Source organism: Phascolarctos cinereus, unplaced genomic scaffold (genome assembly GCF_003287225.1).
Source record: "Phascolarctos cinereus isolate Bilbo 61053 unplaced genomic scaffold, phaCin_HiC Scaffold_7;HRSCAF=346, whole genome shotgun sequence".
NCBI classification, from domain to species: domain Eukaryota; kingdom Metazoa; phylum Chordata; class Mammalia; order Diprotodontia; family Phascolarctidae; genus Phascolarctos; species Phascolarctos cinereus.
The window spans coordinates 11,613,922-11,635,436 of record NW_027556180.1 but is presented as its reverse complement, the minus strand read 5'-3'; the positions used below and the strand labels follow the sequence as shown (position 1 = coordinate 11,635,436).

The following is a 21,515-nucleotide window of genomic DNA, read 5'->3' as shown; positions in this document are numbered from 1 at the left end:
GAATGATCCAAACCCCAAAGAGGCACTCCACCTCCTTCCAAGGCAGGGACAGCCTCCCCATGCTGGGCGCCATTTCCCCCTTTTTGTCTGATATCTTAGTTTCTAGCAAATGTAGGCGCAGCTTTTTTCTGGTATCCATGATTGCTTCCTCTAGATCCTCAGCCTGCAAAGAAAACTGGCAGATACGGAGTCAGGAATCCAGGTGCGGGAGAAGGAGCTGATGGAGAGCCTGCAGGAATGCCATGGGAATGAGAAGAAACTCAGCGATGAGCTCCATGACCTGGAGATGAAGCTGGAGCAGGTTGGCAGAGAGGCCAAGAACACCCAGATGCACCTGAGTGCAGCCAACGATCGCATCCATGGCCTGGAACGGGAGCTGGACCAGGCCGAACGGACCAGGAGAGAAACTGAGGCCACGCTGAGTCGGCTGCATTCAGCACTGCGCCGGGGACTGGGCCTCAGCCCCCCACCAGGAAGAGCCCCCTCCCCAGCCAAAGGTCAGCACCAATGGTCTGGGGAGAGGTGCAGCCTGATTTAAATGTAGTCCCTCAAGGACCTCGGATTTGGGTGGCATGGGGACACTCTTCCCCAGGCTTCTCCCCTCCCATTTATGGTTTCACAGATGCTCTTTGGGAGCTGATGTGGCCAAAAGTTCATCCCCTATGACCAACCTGGTGGTGATCCTTAGCTGGGCTGTCCCTTAGACAACAGACATTTGGTCAGTCACCAGAACCATCTCTAAAGACATGTGGTCTTGGGTCAACTTAACCTCTGGGTCCCCTTGGTTTCTCATCTGAAAGCAGGGGTGACCACTCGGGCATCTTCTTCCTCCAATCTATGATCTACAACCCCTTTGCAGGGTTCCAGAGCTCCTCAGTGGCAGATGGACAGCAGACTCCGGCCTCTCGGCCTGGATCCCCAGAGAGGAGCCAGGCCCATTCCCCACTCAGGTGGCCCTCTCCTTCACGGGGAAGCTTCAGCCCCACAGAGATTGATGTTGGAGCTGTTCGGGAGGCCTTGAGGGACCTTCAGCAGAACCTCCGAGACACGCAAAGAGAGAGGGTAAGGCCAGAAGCTCTCAGCTGTACTTCTAGGTGGCATTTCCTTCTCTCGATTCAATCTAGTGTATGTAGATTAAGCGCCTGCTGTTTGCAGTGATGAGTGCTGAGGGATGGGATGAAAACACAAGCAAAACATCCCCTGCCTCCAAAAAGATCACGTTTACTGGGAGGGAGGGGACGTGAAGCGTGAGCACAACAGATGAGTGTTCCACCAGGAGAGGTAGTGACGAAGGTGAGAGCCCTAGGGGCCCAACCCAATGAAAAGACTAGTGGATTCAGAGCCAGAAAACCTGGGTTCCAGTCCCTGGTCCAGCATTTGTGTGACCTTGGACGAGTCACGTAACTTCCTGGGCTCAGTTCCCTTGGGCGGTCTCTGAGCTCCCTTCCAGCTCAAGAGCTGTCTGTGAGAATGTGCATTTAGGATATCCCAGGGCAGCAGAGTAGGGATAACATCAGCCCTGGAAGGAGAGCCAAAGAATGCATCGGATGCTTGAAGCTCAGGGGATCTGGATGGGGGTTGGGGGTGGAGTGCAGAGGTGAGCCAGACCCTGAAGGCAGGCGAGGCAGAGAGGATGAGAGAGAAGAGAGTACCCAGGCCTGGAAGCAGGCTCACGCTGACGCCTGAGCGTGGGTCAATCGAGCCCAGGGAATAGCCAGTCATCTGGTTTCTCTGCATCACAGAGAACATGGAAGGGGGTAATGTGGAAGAAGATACAAGAGGTGGGTTGGAAGGCAGACTGTGAAGGAGACCAGCCCCCTTGGCCTCCCAGCCCGTCAGCACCCCATGCCAAGCCTCCTTTCATAGCCCCAGACCAGGGGGTCAGCTGAGCTCAGCACAGACCCATCCAGCCCCATCACTGACCCTCTCCAGACGAGGCCCTTGTCTGTGTGTGGAGGGGCCGCTGGGATCCGGAAGGTTCAGTGAGAGGCAAACAAGCCATCTGCTGCTGTCTGGGCAGTCCAAGGGTACCATTGTCCCAGGCTCATGGTGGGGAGGCCCCTTCCCAGGTGATTCCAGCCACAGCCGCCATCCTCTTGGAGGGATAGAAAGGCAACATTCTGCAGGAACAGAAGTCACCAGGTCTGAGACTGAAAGGGCCTCCAAGGCCATCTGGCCCAGCCCCTCCATTCTACAGATGAGGAAAAGTGAGGCCCAGGATGTCAAGTGACTCACCCAAGGTCATAAAGGTAGCGAGCACCAGAGCAGGATTTCAATCCAGCTCTTCTGACCCCAGAGCTAGCATGCTTTCCACTGTTTCCACACAGTCCCCACACAGTCCCCACACAACACTGTAAAACTGCTAAAATGGTGATAACATGAACTGTCACTCCCAGTCAATCAACATGGATTAAGTGCCTACTGTGTGCCAGGCACTGTGCTAAGAGCACCTGGGTCCAAGCCTCATCCCTGACCTGTATCGCCCATGTGACCTTGGACAAGTCATTTCCCTATTCTGATTCTCCTCATCTATAAAATGAGAGTGGCTTCCAAGGTCGCTTCCACTGGGATGAGGACAGGGATGAAGATGGGGATGAGGGTGCTAGCGAGCATTCCCAGAGTCCTTTACGGTTTGCTTTCCACACCTTAAGTCATGTGACATTCACAGCCCTGGAGGGTTGGGGCTAAGAAGACAGGCTTGGGCTTTCAGCCCTTAGCAGAGCCCGTGGCAAACAGCAAGCACTTAATAAGTGATCATGCCTGTTGACTGAGGCTAAGATTGGGGCAGTGACTTGGCCACGATCCAGCCCAGCTCTGTCTGGCTCCCTGGAAGCTCCAGGCTGGCTTTTGGCCCCCTCTTCCCAGGGCAGCCAGTGCCTCCTGGGCACACAGACAGAACCCATGCTGAAGGGCAGCAGTCGATTCACGATCAATCTTTGTCCTGTGTGCGGCTGGAGAGGAGGGGCCTGACTGGAGTCAGGGAGTCCCAAGGTAGAATGGAAGCTCTGGATGGTGGCATCCCAGTCCAGTGCCGAGCGAGCCCTTCCTATGCATTCCCTGTCTGGGCCGCAGTTTCCCCAAGTGTAAAATGAGGGGTTCTCAGGCCACAGTAGCCAGCCCCCTCACACACATCCCCTTACACTTCTATACACACTCACACACACACACACACACTCCTATGACTGATCTGATGTCTTGCTCAGACTGTAGAGCATTTCCCCACCAATGGGAGCTTCTTCTTGTCTATTCGGGTGACGGGCCCCCAGGGAGGCCTCCACTGCTGAAGGCCAGAGAGGCTGCCTCTGGGCTGTGCTGGAGGGGTGGGGGTGGGGTCCTACCCAACAACTCTCTGCTTGCAAACACATCCGCACTCACACTCTCTTACACACATGCTCACACTCACACACATGCATGTGTGCCCAGTCACACATGCTCACACACATGCACTTACACATATACATGCATGCATGCTCACATTTACATCCAGGCACGTTCACACACTCTTACACAGATGCACACATTCTTACACACATACGTGCTCGTGCATAGCCCTATGTACATACACAGTCACACCTGTGTTTCTATGCAATCACACATGTCCACAATCACTCTCACACACGCTTGCTCACATGCCAGCCATGTGCACGCACACGCACACACATACACACACACATTCCTGGGACCACACTCAGCAGCAGCTTTCAGGAGAGCTTGAATCATGCCTCCCTACCCCCCACCCCCCCCACCCGGCTCCCACCCTCTGCCTCACTCCTCGGAGGTGCTGGGTGGGCACCAGTTCCCTGCCTTTATCCAGGCTGGGGGTTGGGCAGGGAGAGAGACTTAGATTCTATTTCAAGTGCAGTACTGATGTTTTTAATGCTCCCAAAGGGGCTGGGTGGGCACCAGGTACCTGCATTCATTCTGGCTGAGAGGGGAGGGCGGGTGGGAGAAGGGCTGGATTCTCTTTCAAGGGAAGAAATGATGTTTTTATGTACCTGGAAAAGTTGGCCAGAAGAGCCCTGGAGGAGAGGGCCAGGGCCCTTCCCCCTTGCCTCTGCCGGGGCTGATCAGGCTCTGGACATGGGCCAGCAGAGCTGGGACCAGGCCTAGGCAAGGTGAGCTCCTGTAGAGGGGGAGGGGTGTGCAGCAAGGGACATTTTAAAAATATGACTCCTCAACGCCCAGATTTTAATGCCAGAAAATTCCTCCCTCCGTGTCACAGAGGTATTTATTTTGTGATAAGTCAAATCACATGTGTAAGAAGGACAGCTCCAGCCTCCCATGAACAGTAAGCAGCTTACTCACTGTCTGAGGAAGGGCCCTCTCAGGGAAGGGCCTCCAGTAGACGCCTCATCCCGGCTACGCATTCCAGGCTCAAGGAAACCCAAATCGAGCCCTCACGCGTTGGACCTGGGTCAGGTTACCAGGCAGGGGGCAAGGCACAAGAGCCAGGGGAGAAGCAGAGGTGGGAAACCAAAGCGGGGAGCAGAGACAGGAGGGCTGGGCCTGGGGGTGCAGGACGGGGAGGCACAGGAGAGGGAGTCAGAGAAGGGATCAGCCCCGGAGAGGGCAGAGTCGGAAGGCCTCATCTGCCTGGCAGAGCCTGGCAGCCTCCTCTCCTCCTCCAGACCAGCTCACCCTCTCTTCAGCCCCCCTTCTCTCCTTCTGATTCCAGACAGGTAACCCAACTCTCCCTTACAACAGCCCACATAGTAAGGGTCAGCACGCGAGTCAAGAGGAAGGCAGGGCAATTGGGAGCTGGTCCCAGAATGCCGAAATGTAGAGAATCTGACAGCATTAGGAATCCGTCCCTGCCTCACCCCTCCACCTCCTTGGGTCTTCCCCCGGAGGCTTCCTGGGCTGTGACAGTGCCTCCATCACCAACCCCTCTCTATCCACCCCTCTGTGGGCTCACTCACACCCTGTGACCTGGGAACAAATACAGCGGCCACAGCTCTGAGCTCCAAGTCACAGCTGCAGGCTCCAAGATGATCATAGAATTTGGAGCTGGGAGGGACCTGAGAAATCACTGCACCCAACCCCTTCATTTGTCCGAGGCCCATGACAGGAAGGTTGTTAGTCAGGAAGCCTCTGTGCCAGGCAAGACAGAAGCGCAAAAAACATGGTCTCCAGCCTCAAGAAACTCATCCCCCAAGACCACGCAGGTGGCAAGAAGCAAAGGCGGGATCTGAACCCAGGTCCTGCCCTTTCCCAGCTGTTTCCTGGCCTTGCTAGCTAGGCTCCTGTACAACGTTTTGCTTTTTGTCTGTCTGTCTGTCTGTCTGTCTAAGTCCCTGTGGTTCAGAAGTGGATTTGGGAGCCCTTCCCAAGCTCGCTAGCACCTCTGACCAGCTCAAGAGGGCTCACACAGCCCTTTTCTCCAGCTGGAGGGGACAGGCTCTGCAGCCAGCCTCACCCGAGCCAGCAGAACAGACCACCGGGCTGGGCATGGGCCGGCCAGAGGAGCCTGACCCTGTGCTGGCCTCCAGGCAGTGCCAGGAAGAATGTTCTCCGCTGGCTGGCCCTACTAGCTCCCCTTTGCCCTTATGCCATGAAGCCCCGTCGCGCAGAATGTGCTCTTAGGAAAATGGACAAATATTTATATTACGTAGTTTTTTTTAAACTGGGGCTGACATCGTCATCACAGTGCCAAGGCATCTGAAGAGCCGTCTGCTGTGGATGTTTTGTGAAAATTGAGAAGTCTGTCCACATTGCTCCTTGTACTGGGGGCACCCCAAGTTCTGGGCCGTTTTCTGGAGTTGGGATGATTCTGAGAGGGAGGTCAGGGCCGCCTGCTGACACTCTTTAAAAGCAACGATAAAAATGCTTGTGAGGCACTTTTCCATTTCTAAAGGGCTCGCAATCGGTGCACAGACATTTATTAAGCACCTACTGTGTGCCAGGCTCTGAAGATACAAAGACAGATACCAAACAGTCCCTCGAGGAGCCCCCGATAGAATGCAAGTCCTTGAGGACCCTACGTCGGTGGGGGCAGACAAACACGTGTGCACACACAGAAGCACATACAAGAGATGCACGAAGCAGGCACGGTATTTATAAGGCACGAGCACACATTCTTCCCATTTTACAGTCAAAGAAACCGACGCCCAGGGAGATGAGGTGATCGCTGGCAGTGCCCTTTGTTTGGCTCCTGGACCTAGGTAGGGGGAGAGGGCCAAGAAGCGAGCAGTCCACCAGGGTCCATCAGAGCTCCCAGAGCTGGGTCACAGTCCAGCCTCCCCATTTTACAGATGAGATAACTGAGGCCCAGGGAGATTCGTGGACTTAGGATCCTAGCTCAGACCAAGAGCCGGGAAGGTTGGCTGGTCTGACCTCTTCATTTTTCAGGTGAGGAAGCAGAGGCTCAGGAGGGGAAGTGACTGGGCCAAGGTCACAGGGGCAGGACGTGGGCGAGCCGGGATTGAAGCTCAGGCCCTTCGCCTCCAAGGTCAGGGCTCTTTCCATCACGGTTTGTCATAAGGAGAGAAAATTCACTCTAGCAGACAAGCCCGTGCGGCCACAAGCCCATGGGGAGGCCTCCTGGGGACCAAAGCCAAGTGGTCCTTGGGTCCTCGGCCTTCAGAGAGGAGGGGTCTCCAGAGTCAGGCCAGGGAAGAGGCCGGGGAAGCCAAGCCAGGGCGGAGAGTCAGACAGCAGAGCTTGGGGAGGATGACCGGTCACATCCGCCCCCTCGTCACGCGGCGTCATTCGCCGGGTCATCGATGCAGAGCTGGGATGGCCAGGGAGGCCAAGCCCCTATTGGTACAGCTGAGCTAGTGTGTGAGCTGAGATTTGAACCCAGGCCTTCCTCACTCCAAGTGCAACACCTTCCCGTCCATGCTGGGCCGATGGGCCAAGAACTGCCTCGCTGACATCCTTTACTGGTTTTCAGCCAGTCAGTCAATCAACAAGCCTTTCTTAGGCACCTGCTGTGTGCCCAGCACCGTGCTAAGCAGTGAGGACACAAAGAAAGGCAAGGAGGCCGTCCCTGCCCTCAGCCATCTCCCAACCAGACAGCCAGGCTCCTACCCTTGTTCTGCCAGACAAAGCATCTTCCCACCAGGTTTCAGGCTCTCTGCCCCAGGAGGCTCAGTCTTGGAAGGACAACCCCTGATTGCCTGCCTTCTCTCATCCCAGCTCTCTGGGTTGGTATGAAGCGAAACCTCTGCCCCGGTCCCCCCCGCCCCAGCAAAGGTGGCTTACTCAATTGTTCTGTTTGGTCCTGGCTCTCTTTGTGGGGCTGTCTGGCCACCCCTTTACCATGTCACCTGAGGCAGATCTGGCTCCCGCCCACCCCTCCCTGGTGCTGCCAGCTCAGTGGGCCGACCTGGATGAATCCCAAGTGCCCCTCGTCTCCTCCCACTCCCACACACCCTCATGCCAAAGCACGCCAGACCCTTCACCTTGGCCTTCCTCTTCTCTCTTCCTTCTCCTCCCAGAAGTGTTACAGCCCCAGACTCAGGCCTCTCCCCCAGGGAGGTGCCCACAGAGAGCATGTTTTCATTGCAAGTACAAACCAAAAAATGCCCAGGACACAAAGAAATCAGATCAACACATCAAGAACCTCAGATCTGGAAAGGACTTCAAGGCCACCAAGCCTGCCCCACAGGAATCCATGCTGCAATGTGCGTGTGCAAATCCTACCTGAAGACCTCCAGGGAGGGCCCCTCACTCCCGCAGAAGCAGCAGCCCATTTTCCTTTGGGGGCATTCCCTAATATCAAGCCCATCTCTGCCTCCCACCTCCTTACTCCCTTTGGTCCTGGGCCAAGCAGGACAAGGCTAACCCATTTTGGGTCATATGGGACAGGGCTAACCCATCTTGGGACAAGAGGGACAAGGCTAACCCATCCAGGGACAAGAGGGACAAGGCTGACCCATCCTGGGACAAGAGGGATGAGGCTGACCCATCTTGGGACAAGAGGGATGAGGCTAACCCATATGGGGACAAGAGGGACAAGGCTAACCCATCTTGGGACAAGAGAGACAAGGCTAACTTATCCAGGGACAAGACAGAGGAGGCTGACCCATCCTGGGACAAGAAGGATGAGGCTAACCCATCCAGAGACAAGAAGGACGAGGCTAACCCATCCTGGGACAAGAAGGATGAGGCCAATCTGTCCTGGGCCAAGAGGGACAAGGCTGACCCGTCCTGGGCCAACAGGGATGAGGCTGATCCATCTTCCACAGAACAACCCTTCCAAGACTTGATACGTAGCGCATCCCTCCTGAGTCAGCTTTCCCATGCTGAGCACCCTTACCTGGCCGATCTCTAGTTTGTCAATGTTCTTCCTAACATGGGATGCCTGGGAGTGAGCACAGAACTCCAGTCATGGAGAGGCATGCATGAAGCCCTAAGGTGAGCAAGAGAAGGGCCAGTGGTGAAGCTTGGCCAAGAATAAGGGCCACGCACACCTGGACGTGCTGGGAAACACAATCTGTACACACCTGTGGCTCCAGGTGTGATCTGAGCAAGGCACTTAACCTCTATTTGCTTATTTCATCTTTTGCTAACAATAGCACCTACCTCCCAGGTTAATGTGAACATGAAGTGAGATAATGATTGTAAAGTACTTAACCCAGTGCCAGGCACATGGTGAGTTCTATACAACTGGGAGCTAGTATAAAGGAACAATCATTTCCTTCAGTCTAGCTGCTTTGCCTACTTTGACACTGCCTTTATGTGGCTGCCATGCTATATTGCTGGTGGTCCACTAAGAGCTCCAGATCTTTTTCCCATTCACTGTCTAGCTATGCTCCCTACATCATGGGCTTATGAAGCTGCAGCATGGTGAAGACAGAAAGCGGAATTCAAAGCCAGGAAGGCCTGGATTCAAGTTCACCCTCTGACACCAACTGGCTGTGTGACCCTGGGCAAATTTCTTCACCTCTCAGTCCTCTGGGGAACTCACTAAGTTGCAGAAAAGGTGTTGGCCTGTATTAGTGGAGGGATTTTCCCTACCTGGGTGTTCCCTGCACTAATGAAGTCACAGGTCCAGTCCCTGATGCTGTAGGACTTTACGATTATGTCACCTGATCAGATTCAGTCCCTTGTTGTAGTCTGTCCAAATCTTTGGAGGATCCTGACCTTTCTTCCCTGCTCCTTTCCTCCTTGGCTGCCCCAAGATTTCTGCTCCAGCGTCTTGGGGCTGGAAGAAACTGAGACCCTCTTCACTTTATCCTTCACCTTCTGGCTTTGAAAGGTGCGTATCATCATCAGCCCATCCACTCTGTCCTGATTGGTGTGAGATGATCCGACTAGCCACTTACAGAGTCTGGTCCACTCTGTGGGTCTATGCAGTTGCCTTCTATGGCCCGTGACCCTGGGCTGACTCTGTAGATCCCTCCTCTCTCACCACACCCACCCATTCACTACTCAACAGTCTCTTCATCCAAGTCTTTGATAAAACTGTCAAAAGTACAAATCCAAGGACTGACTCAATGGGCAAACCTTCTGCTGGAGGTCTTCCTCCAAGTAGACATCACCTCAGTCATCCACTGACCATTGTCTGAACTCTCAGGGTCAACAAGTCAACACACATTCATGTGCCAGGCACTATGCTAAGCACTGAGGATACAAAGATGGCCAGACACAGTCCCTGCCCTCAAAGAGCTCATATTCTAATGGGGGAGGGCCTCTGGTCATGCAATCTGGTCAGAATCCAATCCAATTCAATTCAATTCAATAAACATTTATTAAGCATATAACTATGTATCAGGCACTGTGCTAAAAGCACTGGGGAGACAAAAAGACGGTCCCTGACCTCAAGGAGCTTATCATCTAATCCAGCTAATTCCAATTAGTCCACAACTCTATCCATCTCGTCCACAATGGTGAGCATGAAAGATGTTTCGCTGGAATCTAGCTATACTGTGCCGTATACATTCCCCTCCTGTGTTGTTCCAGTTATCTTGCCAAAAGGGGGGGGGGTGATGGGTTGGGATGAACTGTTTGCAGGGAACTTACGCTGGCTCTGAGCAATCCCCCCTTCACTCTCTGAGTGCTCCCAAACCATACCTTTAACACTCTTTTTGTAGAATTTGGCAAAGAGGAAACATCAAACCAGAAGTCTATGGATCAAAACTGCTTCGGCATGAATGAGCTCGAATGAGCTAGCAGGGACCCCAGAAGAGGCCAGGGAGTCTAAGCCCGCCTTTGAAAAAAAAAAGTATTGATTTTTAGTTTTCAACACTCACTTCCACACGATTCTGAGTTCTAAATTTTCTTCCCTTCCCTTTTCTCCCCCTCCCCAAGACAGCATGCAATCTAATATGGGCTCTATGTGTACACTCATAGGAAGCATGTTTTCCCATTAGTCATGATGTAAAGAAGAATTAGAAAGAAGAAATAAAACAAAACAACAAAAGAAAAGGAGAGCAAATAGTCTGCTTCCACCTGCCTTCAGACTCCATGGTTCTTTCTCTGGATGTGGAGAGCACTTTCCATCATGAGTCTTTTGGAGATGTTTTAGATCCTTGCATGTGGCTGTTCTGAGTACAACGTTCTCCTATTCTGCTCACTTCACTCAGCATCAGACCATACAAGTCTTTCCAGGTTTTTCTGAAGTCAGCCTGCTCATCATTTCTTATAGCACAATAGTATTCCATTACGTTCATATACCACAACTTGTTCAGCCATTCCCCAATTCCCCACTTGGGGCATCCCCCCAATTTCCAATTCTTTGCCACCACAGAAAGAGCTGCTATCAATATTTTTGTACATGTGGGTCCTTTTCCCATTTGTATGATCTCTTTAGGATACAGACCTAGAAGTGGTATTTGCTGGGCCAAAGGATATGCACAATTTTATAGCCCTTTGGGCATAGTTTCAAATTGCTCTCCAGAATGGTTGGATCAGTTTACAACTCCACCAACAATGCATTAGTGTTCCAATTTTCCCACATCTTCTCCAACATTTATCATTGTCCTGTTTTGTCATATCAGCCAATCTGAGAGGTGTGATGTGGTACCTCAGAGTCATTTTGATTTGCATTTCTCTAATCGATAGTGATTTAGAGCATTTTTATATGACTATAAATAGCTTTAATTTCTTCCTCTGAAAACTACCTATTCATATCCTTTGACCATTTATCAATTGGGGAATGATTTGTATTCTTATAAATTTGACTCGGTTCTCTATATATTTTAGAAATGAGGCCTTTATCAGAGACATTGGTTGTAAAAACTCTTTCCCAGTTTTCTGCTTCCCTCCTAATATGGCTTGCATTGCCTTTGTTTGTGCAAAAAGTTTTCAATTTAACATAATCAAAATGATCCATTTTGCATTTCATAATGTTCTCTCTCTCTTGGTTGGTCATAAATCCTTCCCTTCTCCATAGATCTGACAGGTAAACTATTAAGTCCCCCTTTTTATAGATGAGGAAACTGAAGCAAAACGAGAGCTGACTAGTTCTGACTTGTCTAGATGCTCTGTTATCGTCCTGTTCCCCCGGCAGAGGTTCTGTCCATCTCTGGTCACCATCTCGGCCCCATAATAGCTAAGAAGGCTTCCTTTGTTATCCTCATATTTCTTGTCAGCTCCAGCTCATTGCAAATGTCAGTGCTCCGGACACCATGTACACCAAAGTGGGCACATCGGCTGCCTTCATCACGTTACTGCCCCTCCTCCTGGTCTCTACCTATGGATGTGCCTCCAAAAACGAGTCATCAGTAACTTGGTTCTGTCACGAGCTGATATTTGGGCTTCTTAGGCACCTTCTCCTTTCCCACCTCCCTGCGTCCTCAGCTTCTCATCTGTCCTCCCAAGCTGACCTCTCGTTGAATTGGGGGCCACTGCAGCTTGGCTAGTCTTTCTCTTAACCCTTTGAAATCTACTCTCCACAAACCTAGGCTGCATGCCCCAAGACACCAGGCTTTCTTCCGCTTCCCCGTCGCAATCTGAATGGAATGTTTGCTTCTCAGGACTCCCATCTTTTCCATCCCAGCAACCAAGTCTTCCCAGGTGGCCCCAGCGTGCTGCCCTAGTCTTCATGGCACGCAGCTCCTCCTCACACACACTACAGTCCAGCCAAACTGCCTTGTTATTTCTCACAAATACCATTTCTTCTCCTATCTCTGTGCCTTTGCACTGGCCATTCCCCACGCCTGATACCCACTCCCTCCTTACCTCCACTTATCAAAGCCAGGACCTTCCTCACCAAACGACTTGGTCTCTACTTTATATAAGCCTATGGACAGACGGTCATCTCCCTTGGCTAGACTGCAAGGTCCTAGGGTAGGGACTGCCTTTGTCTTCATGTCCCAAACCCTTAGCACGATATTCAGCACACAGTAGGCATTTTAATAAGTACGTGCTGATTGACGAATTGATTAGTCATCACCAGATACAGAACATTTTTAAAAAGTATAACTTAAAATACATAGGAAAATAAAAAGGGAAAAAATGAAATTAAAATACAATTATTAAATTATACATATAGTATGTATATATGTGTACGTATATATGTGTGCATGTATTTTAAACCAAGTTCATGGACTCATGCTCCACATACAGCCTTCACGGTGGGGAAGAAACAGCTCCCTATAAACAACGGATGGCTCGTCTTTATGGTGTTGATAATTGTTTTGTTTTGTTTGGTCAAACCAGTCCTGTAGAAAAACAGGTCTGGGATTAGAAAAAGAAGATGAAGAGACAAATTACACAATTATTTGGGTGTCACTGGTCAAGCTTGGTTCTCTTTCTCTTCCTAAAAACATGTTCACATCTCCTTTGTCTTTTTTTTAAAAAAAGCTACCTGACCTTAGTTCCATCCCCCCTTTCCTTCTCTTCAATGCTAAACTTGTAGAAAGACATTCTTTCCCTCATCACCCCCTGTGATCTGAGGTCTTTCCAACACTCTCCTGAACCTACTCTCTCTATGACCATGGGATTATAGATGGAAAGCTCGAAGGGTCCTCAGAGGTCAGATCACTTCCGACATCTAGTTCCCAAATCCAATGACCTTTTTCAGCCCTCGTCACCTTGCCTTCTTAGCAATATTGGATGCCACTGACCTCTTCTTCCCTCTTTTTCTCCTCTGTCCTCTCTTGCCTTCTGTAACATTCTGCTCTCCCTTCCTGCCTATCTGTCCTCTCATTTGCTTTTCATCTTCCTCTTCATGACCTTCAATGTGGGACTGTCCTGGGTTGTCTCTCGCATTCTTACTTCATGACTGACTTTTGCCAAGTGTAGACTCCCCCCAAGCTCTGTCCTGGGTTCTCTTCTCTCTCTCCCCGTTCTCCCTTAGCAACAGAGTCTGCTACCATCATTCGCAGCTGTAGAAGGGTTCAGGGGTCCAGTGCCCTATGTGGAGTCTACATGGGGTGATCATCCTTCCCTCTTCCTGCTACCGGTTCATCTGACTTATCCATTCACATTCCAGATTCTAAGGCAATTAAGGGGCATGTATTTGAATCCCTCCCAGATCAGATGACAGCTCCAACCTCTCTGCTGAGCTCCAGTCTTAACATTTCCAACTGCCTGCTGAATGTCTCCACCTGAATGTATTCTTATACCTCAGACTTCATGTGTCCAAATCAGTCACTTTCCCCTACCACCACTGCCAAAAACAAAAGCAAAAACTCCCTACTCTTCCTCCTCAATTCCGTATTTCTCTTGAGGGCAGTACCATCATCCCAGGCTTGGAGGGATTTCAATTCTTCAGTCTCCTGCACCCTCCCCCCCCACATTCATTCCCTGCTCCCCAAATGGAGCTGACTTGTGCTGGGCCATCACAGAATCTCTTAGACCTGCTCCTATCTCATGCCTCACCCTGGTTCAGACCCTTGTCACCCTTTCCTTGGACTGTCACTCTCTTCCTGTCTCGTATTTTCTCCCCTCTCCAACCCGTCTTCCCCGTGGCTGCCAAAAGAGGGCACAGGTCTTAGCGTGTCCTCCTCCGCTTAAAACAACATCAACAACCGAACCTCAGCGACTCCCTGATGTCTCTGGGATAAGCTACAAATGACTAGCTGGCACGGAAGGCCCTTCCTCATCTGGCTCCGAGCTACTTTCGAGCCTAACCTCACATGCCTTTAGCAGACCAACACCCATTTGCTAACCCTTTCACAGGCTCTATATTCTAGCCAGGCTGGACTCCTAGCATTCCCCAGCCTGATTCTGCATTCTTCTGCCACCATGAATTGGCCTGGAATGTAATCCATCCACATCTCAACCTGTTGAAATTTTCCTCTTTTAAGCTCTTCCTTTGTTCTCATGAAGCCTCTCCTGACCACACAGGCCCCAAGGAGATTCCCTCCTATGAACCTCCTCTACCGTGTATTGTCTGTACCACACCTTTGGCACCTTCCCTATGGTGCCTTGTCCTCCACTGGAGCCTTTTTCCAAGGCCTCTTCATGACCCTGGGTTTTTAACATCTATGCCAGCTCAGAGAGCAAGCTCTGGCAGGTTCTGCTGGGCTAGAAAGGCTTTGAGTGTAGACCTAGTGATGGACTGGATCTGAAGGGCAGCCAAGGTTCAGAGAATCACTACCAGGTGGGCAGGCTGGGGATAGATTTCTCAGCCACAGCAACTCTTAAAGACCATTGACTAAGAGACAGAGGGGTGGTAGTCTGCATCTCTGAAGGAAATGCCCACCATGAAACCATGGATGTTGAAGTCCTGAAGTACATGGCCCTATTTTATTTGTCCAACTCTTTTTGGTCCAGATGTATGATTATACTGGTACAGGTGACCCCACCAACAAGACACACTGGCGCCTCATGTGGCCTTAGAGAGAGAACTGCCACTTGGCCAATAATGCAGCCAAAGCAGAATTTCAACTCAGGGCTTCTTGATTCCAAGGCTAGATCTACCATCTACCACTACACTCTATCTCTCATATTATTCCTGTGTCCTCATTTTAAGTTATCTTTATAGATAGATATAGATAGAATTAGATGTAGAGTTGGATTTGTGATCTTATCATTACAGGCACTCAACCTTCCACCAGAGCACATGAGAACCCCTATATGCCTTCTCTCTACATATGACTCTTGATTCCTTGAAAAAATCCTCCAAAGAAAACCCACCCAGTGTACAAGATACCTTCCCCAGTTCTGTTAACATTTGAAGGATACCAGAATGGTGCTCAGGCTGACCTTCCATATCTCTCACTCTGGCTACAATTGGCCAATTTCCTTTCTAGTCATACATGTTCTTTATGGTGTCCTTTATATCGCTTTTCTCAAATAATTTATCTATGGTAAGATGGGGCACTTTGCTTGGTCTCAACATGTATCTTTCCTTTATCTTTTCAATTACTTATAATTCTGATTCATCAAAAACAATGGTCCATAATTCTCCACTTCATAGCATCAGTGGGAGACTACATGACTCTAAGCCAATGTTGTCCTCAGCTGGTATTGCTCTCTGTTTGGTAAGGAGCTCAAGGGCTTACTGAGGTGGTTTCTAGGCTCATTTGGTCTCCCTGATGTGGCAACAATTTTGTATTGGTTGAACTTTTCCAAGGAATAGTGAGAACCAGAGTCAATGTCTTTTCTTTTATCCATTTTGGGATTTGAAATAGCAATAGTTTGTTTAAATAGGTTAGGTCAGAGGTAAAGTAATCTCAGGCAGTGTCTTCTCATCTTTATCCCTCTAATTTAGCATTTACTCTGACCTTTGATCTAACCAGTCAATGATGAGATTGCATTCAGTCTGAAACTATAGTTATGTATATTTCTACTTAGCAAGGTATACTGGTAAAGGTGCTGACTCTGGGTTCAAATCCTGCTTCCCACAGATTCAGAGCTGAAAGGCCCTTAGAGGTCATCTAGTTCAACTTCCTCATGTAAAGACAGAAATAATAAGAGTTTGCAGACTCTATGTCAATGAACTTAGTTTTGATTCCTTGGACAATTGTAGGATGAATCATTAAAAAGATGGCTGGTAAACATCTAGGAAGGGAAGCCGTGCTTACAAAGAGCCAGCCTGGCTCCTTCAAGAAGAGATTGTGCCAAATTAACCTCATTTCTTTTTGGAGGGATGATTAAACTAGTAGGTGCTGTAGATGTAGTTTACTTCTATTGTATCAGAGCTTTTAGCAAAGTGTCTCCTATTGTTCCTGTGGAAAAGATGGAGGGATGTGGATTAGACAGTAATTCAACAGATGGTTTTAGAACCACCTGGATGGCCAGACTCAAAGAGTAGTTGTTAATGGCTCAGTCACATCATAGCAGGAGGTCTCCAGTAGAGTCCTTCAGGGACCTATGCCTCATCCTATGCCATACAGCATTTTTAACAAAGCCTGGGGTATAAGCACAGTTGGCATGCTCATCAGATTTTCAGGTGAGCCAAAGATGGGAGAGGTGGCAAACACAGTGGATGAAAATTTCAGAATCCATCAGGGTTTGACAGGTGAGAACACTGCATTGAACCAAATAAGATGAAATTCAATAGGGATCAATGTAAAGACTTATACTTGGGCACAAAATGGCCCATTTCCCAAGTTCAATATGGGGAAGGCATAAATAGGTAGCTGGTGTTCTGAAAAAGATCTGGGAGTTTTAGGGGACCACAAATACAATATGTGTCTGCCCTAGGATGTGGGCTACACCAGGAAAGTCTTCACTTCCAGGAATAGGGAGGTTGGAGTCCCACTGCACCCTGCCCTTGTCAGACCTCTTCTGGGAGATTGTGATCAGTTCTAGGGAGCGCCCAGAGAACAGCAACTGGAACAATGAAAGGCCTTAAAATTAATGTCATGTGAGAACTGGCTGAAGGAACCAAGTGTGATTAGAGTAGAGAAGTGAAGGGGAGGTGGGCGGTACTTGATAACCATCTTCAAGAATTTAAAGGTCCATCCTGTAGAGAAAGATCTCATGCGTTCTCTTTGGCCCCAGAGGGCAGAGAGCCAGAAGGAGAAGCTGCAAAGGGGTCAATCTCAGTTTGATGTGGAGAACAGCTTCCTCACACTCCAGAGCTGTCCAGAAGTGGGACGCACTGCCTCTAGAGGGACAGGGTTGTCTCTCCTGGAATGTTTTCATATAGAAGTATATAACTACTTTTCAAAGCTGTGCAATCAGGGAGATTCCCTTTGTGTATGATTTGAACTAAATGACCCCATATTCCCTTTCAACCCTCACACTCTGTGATTCTGTGACACTGAGACCAGATTTGTTAAGCGGCTTGCCCAGGACCAATAAGCCAGGAAGTTACAGGGGCAGAATTTGAACCCAGGTCTCTGGCTCCCATTCCAGTCCCCTCTCTCACCATCTAAGATCCTATCTTTGTCATTAGGCTTCCATTGAGCCTGGCAGATGGAATTCCAGCAGTTTCTTCTTCCTTTCCCCTTATCCTCTGCTTTTGAAAACATGTCTTTTTTTCCTCCCAGGATGACTCCCGGATCCAGGTAGTGAACCTGAACTGTCAGCTGAACGAACTGAAGGCTGACCTTGACCAGAGCAAAACTCGAATCCTGCAGCTGCAAAAGTCTCTGGCAGATGCTGAGGAAGGCCAGTCATTCATTCATCTCTCTCCTCCAGAGACCTAATTCATGGTTTCATCTGCTGCAAAAAGAGCAAGATTTATTGCAAAGCATATTGTGGATGGGGCAGCAGGAGAGCTGAGGAGCAAACAGATGGGAAAAGAAGGCAGTCTTTGAGCTGGAAACCAGCGAGCCCAGGGGGACCCTCTCTGCTCAGCCTGGGAGCAAGGGGTGACATGGGGGGGCAGGATTTACTTTAACGATCCTCTCGGGCAGTAGGCGCCAAGTTTGCTTTTCTTTTGAACCAAGAACAGGGGTGCAGAAACTCTTCAAGAAAAGAGAGGTGTTTCACCCCCAAAAGATGAGATTCTGCCATTAGCCCACCTCTGAAGAAGTTATCATAAAACTTGTTTCTATGACCTTAGAGGACATGAGGCAGTCCTGGAATTGCCAACAGTTCACTGATATACTCAATGTAATTCAAAAACTGTAGTAAATGTTGGTTACATGTAAGACATTATATTGAGCACTGGGGATAGGAAGGCAAAAATCAAGTAGTCCCTTGCCCTCAGGCAGCTTGCATCCTATAGGGGTAAACAATATGTACACAGATAAGCGAATACAAGGTCATTTGAGAGGGAAGAGAGAACAACTACTGGGCAGGGTCCAGGAAAGACTTTGATTAGGTCAGAGGGCCCCTTTGCTGAGCTAAGAAGGAAGCTCGGAATTCTAGGGGGCAATGGTGAGGAGTAGGGGCATTCCAGGCATGGGGACAGTCTCTGCAAGGGCAAAGAGTTTGGAGACACCACATCGAGCTTGGATAGCAGCAAGTTAGCCAGCTTTGAAAGAGAAGAAAAGAAAAAATAAGAGAAAATCTTCCCAATATTTTCTTGAGTTCTTTGCTTCCCAGAAGTCATGGAGGAGATAGAGAGAGGAAATATGGAAGTGCTAAAGATTCCTGAGCAAGGAAGTGACATGATCAGAGACATATCTTAGGGTTTTGGCAGCTATGTGAAGGCTCTTTTGGAAAGGGGACCGATAAGGCAAGGAGATTGATTAGGAGACTCTTGCAACAGTCCAGGCAAGGGCCTGAACGAAGGGAGTGATCATGTGAGTGCAGAAAAGGGGAAGAATACCAGAGATCTTCTAAAGAGAGAATCAACACGCCTTGGCAACTCTTGGGGGTGAGGAAAAGGAAAGTTCAAGAATGACTCCAAGATGACAAGTGTGAGTGACTGAAATGGACACAAACATAGGGTAAATTGGAGGAGGAGAAGGCTTGGGCAAGGTGCAGGGAGATGGCATAATGAATTGTTTGAGGTGTGTCTGGGGTAGATCGCAGTGCCTTAAGGGCAGGGATTGCTGCATTTCTGCCTTTGTTTCCCCTATGGTGCCTGGAACACAGTAGGTACTTAATCTGTTCCTGGCTGAGTGATACACAGTGTCATTTGGAACCTTCATTCATGGTTCTTTTTCTTTTTTAAAAACAGCTGGCTAACTTGCTGCTATCCAAGCTCAACGTGGTATCTGCAGACTCCTTGCCCTTGCAAAGACTGTCCCCATGCCTGGAATGCCTCCCCTCCTCACCACTGCCCCCTAGAATTCCCAGCTTCCTTCTTGGCTCAGCTCAGGGGCCATCTGATCAAGGCAAAGTCTTTCCTGGATCCTGCCCAGTAGCTGTTCTCTCTTTCCCCTCCAATGACCTTGCATTAGCTTGTCTGTGTACATATTGTTTACCCCTACAGAATGTAAAGTATAGAAAGTCTCTGAACAGTGGGAGACTCTGTGGCCAGGCCCCTGCTGTCTCATTCCCATGCTTTCTAGTGAGCCAGGAATCTTACAAACACAAGAGAGTTGGGGGCGGGTTGGGACGAGAGTTCAGTGTTCCTCCTTCTCTGTCCCAAAATAGGCAAGCGAGGGGCCGACGGGCGCCTCAACAGTGCTCAAGCTGCCTTGATGCTGCAAGAGGAGACCCTCCGGCAGGTGGAGAGGGAGCACCAGGGGTGCTCAGAGCAGGCGGCAGTGCTGGAACACAGCATCCATACCAGTGAGGAAGAGAAAAGAAGCCTGCAGGTGGGTGGGGCCCGTGTGGGGCTGGGACAGGAAAAGCCGAGCCCAGTCATTCTCTGGCACCTGGAACCAAGTGTTCTTCCTTTCCATGAATGTGGAAACATCTGCCATACAAGAGAATCCAAGAGGAAAGCCTGCTCTAGCCCTTGCGTGCCTTCTGAGCAACTGAGGCCAATCACTATTAGAAAGCTAGGCCCTGAACATCAAAAGAAAGTTTTCCAGGTCACTCGAGGAAGAGAGGTAGATCACCGGGGATCTCAGTGCACCCCGCTGCCGATCTGACAGAATCTCAGAGTTGCCCACAGTAGGAAGAGTGGTGTAGTGGTTAGAACAATAGGCTTGTAGGCAGAGGCTCCTAACCCCCACTGCTTCCTCCCTATGTGACCATGAGCAAATTCCTTCCCCCTGTGAGCTTCAGCTTCCTCATCCATGGAACAAAGGAGCTGGACAAGATTCAAGCCAACTCCATAAACACTGATTAAGGTCCTCCTAGGTACCAGGGCCAGGTCCACATCTCCACCTCCCGTGTTCCTCTTATTACAAACTGTACTCGAACAGGAATCTTCCTAGGAGAAATCTGACCAGTGAGGGTCAACTTCTCCTTGAAGAGAATCCAGAGACTGTTCATCTCCAGCTGGAAGCTTTTTCCAGTCTCTCCTTTTACTAATGAGGAAATAGAGGCCCAAGGAGGCTTGTTCAGTGTCACACAGACATTGAGTGCTTGGGTGGAACAGGGATCTGAACCCAGGTCCTCTGCCTCAGACCAGAGTTCTCTTCCCCACATGCCCTGCCTCCCAAGTTGGCATCAGGTCCTTAGGGTCGCATCCAAAGCCTCTGTCGCATTTAAGTGTTGTCTACCAAACCCGTTATAGATCTGGAGTGTTAGAAGACACCTCAGTGGTCACCAACGGCACCCCACAGCTAAAAGGAACATCTACTACATCACACCCAACAAGGAATCTCCCAGCATCTGCTGGCAGTTCATTCATTTTGCATCCATGAAAACACACATCCAGATGAACCCCAGGCTAGACCACGATTGGCAAGGGAAACTGATGTCTTTCTTCCACATGGATCCCAGACATCTTTGAGTAAACAAAGGTCTTTTCTCTACTGTGACACAGCACAGAGATGGGACATTTCCCTTTCTGTGTTCTATGGCCTGAATCCCAAATGGAAGACTCTGCCTTGACTTGGTAAACACCCATCCTGTGTGGCACCTCTTCCTCACGATGCCCTCTCAGAACTTCCTGCCTAGACCACCACTCTTGACTCCAACCCCAGACATCACACCAGTTTTTCCCTTCTGCCCCCAGCCAGCAGCAGAAGCCAGGCTGGGCCTTGACACATAGCAGCACGCCTTCTGACAAAAGGCAAATCAGAAGGAATGTAGAGGGACGGAGGCCACGTGATTTCTCCTGGTCTAGAAGCCAGGAGATCTGGATTCTAGTCTCAACCCTGCCTCTCACCCCATAAGTGACCTAAGAGGAGTGGCTTCAAGCGCCAGGACTCAGTTTCCTCACTTGAAAATTGAGAGGATTTAGACTAATTGGTCTTTGTGGCCCCCAATTTTTCTGTTCTTTCATAAAAATCAGATAATTCATATTTTTGGTAACCCAAATCCATGACTCCAGGAGACTTCTTTGCCCTTTCTTTGTTTTGCTGTGCCCACTTCACCAGGAATGAAAGTTGAGACTGCCAAGAATGAGAGTCTCTGGCTGCTCTTGGGGTTCTCTAGAGCTTTTTAAAAGAAATTCTGGGTTTTACACAACTTCCTTCAGTTTCGCAAACTGATTTCTCCTCCCCCCACCCCAGAATAAGCCAGGGTATTTGTCAAGGGAAAGTTAATTAAAAACACATTTCTCTAATTAAATGAGAGGCTGTGCTATGCAAACAGTCAAATTCTTGTTTGAAAGTAAATCTCTGCGAGTCTCCAGGACTACCCTGGGAATTAAATCAACGAACAATAGAGCAACAAGCCCGGGGATGTCAAATTGGGCACGGCGCTCCCCCAAACAC

At 49.7% G+C, this 21,515-nt stretch overlaps 1 protein-coding gene across 1 annotated transcript in view; it reads left to right on the top strand.

Annotated features, from left to right (window-relative positions):
• The window catches only part of CROCC2 (ciliary rootlet coiled-coil, rootletin family member 2), a 106,861-nt gene extending 89,154 nt beyond the window's left edge, over window positions 1-17,707 (top strand). Inside the window, exons 27-29 of the mRNA XM_078147649.1 lie at window positions 155-497; window positions 860-1,062; window positions 17,334-17,707. Coding sequence (XP_078003775.1) covers window positions 155-497; window positions 860-1,062; window positions 17,334-17,492 — 705 coding nt within the window. The 3' untranslated portion in view covers window positions 17,493-17,707. The remainder of the gene's footprint in view (window positions 1-154; window positions 498-859; window positions 1,063-17,333) is intronic.
• Window positions 17,708-21,515: the final 3,808 nt, after the last annotated feature.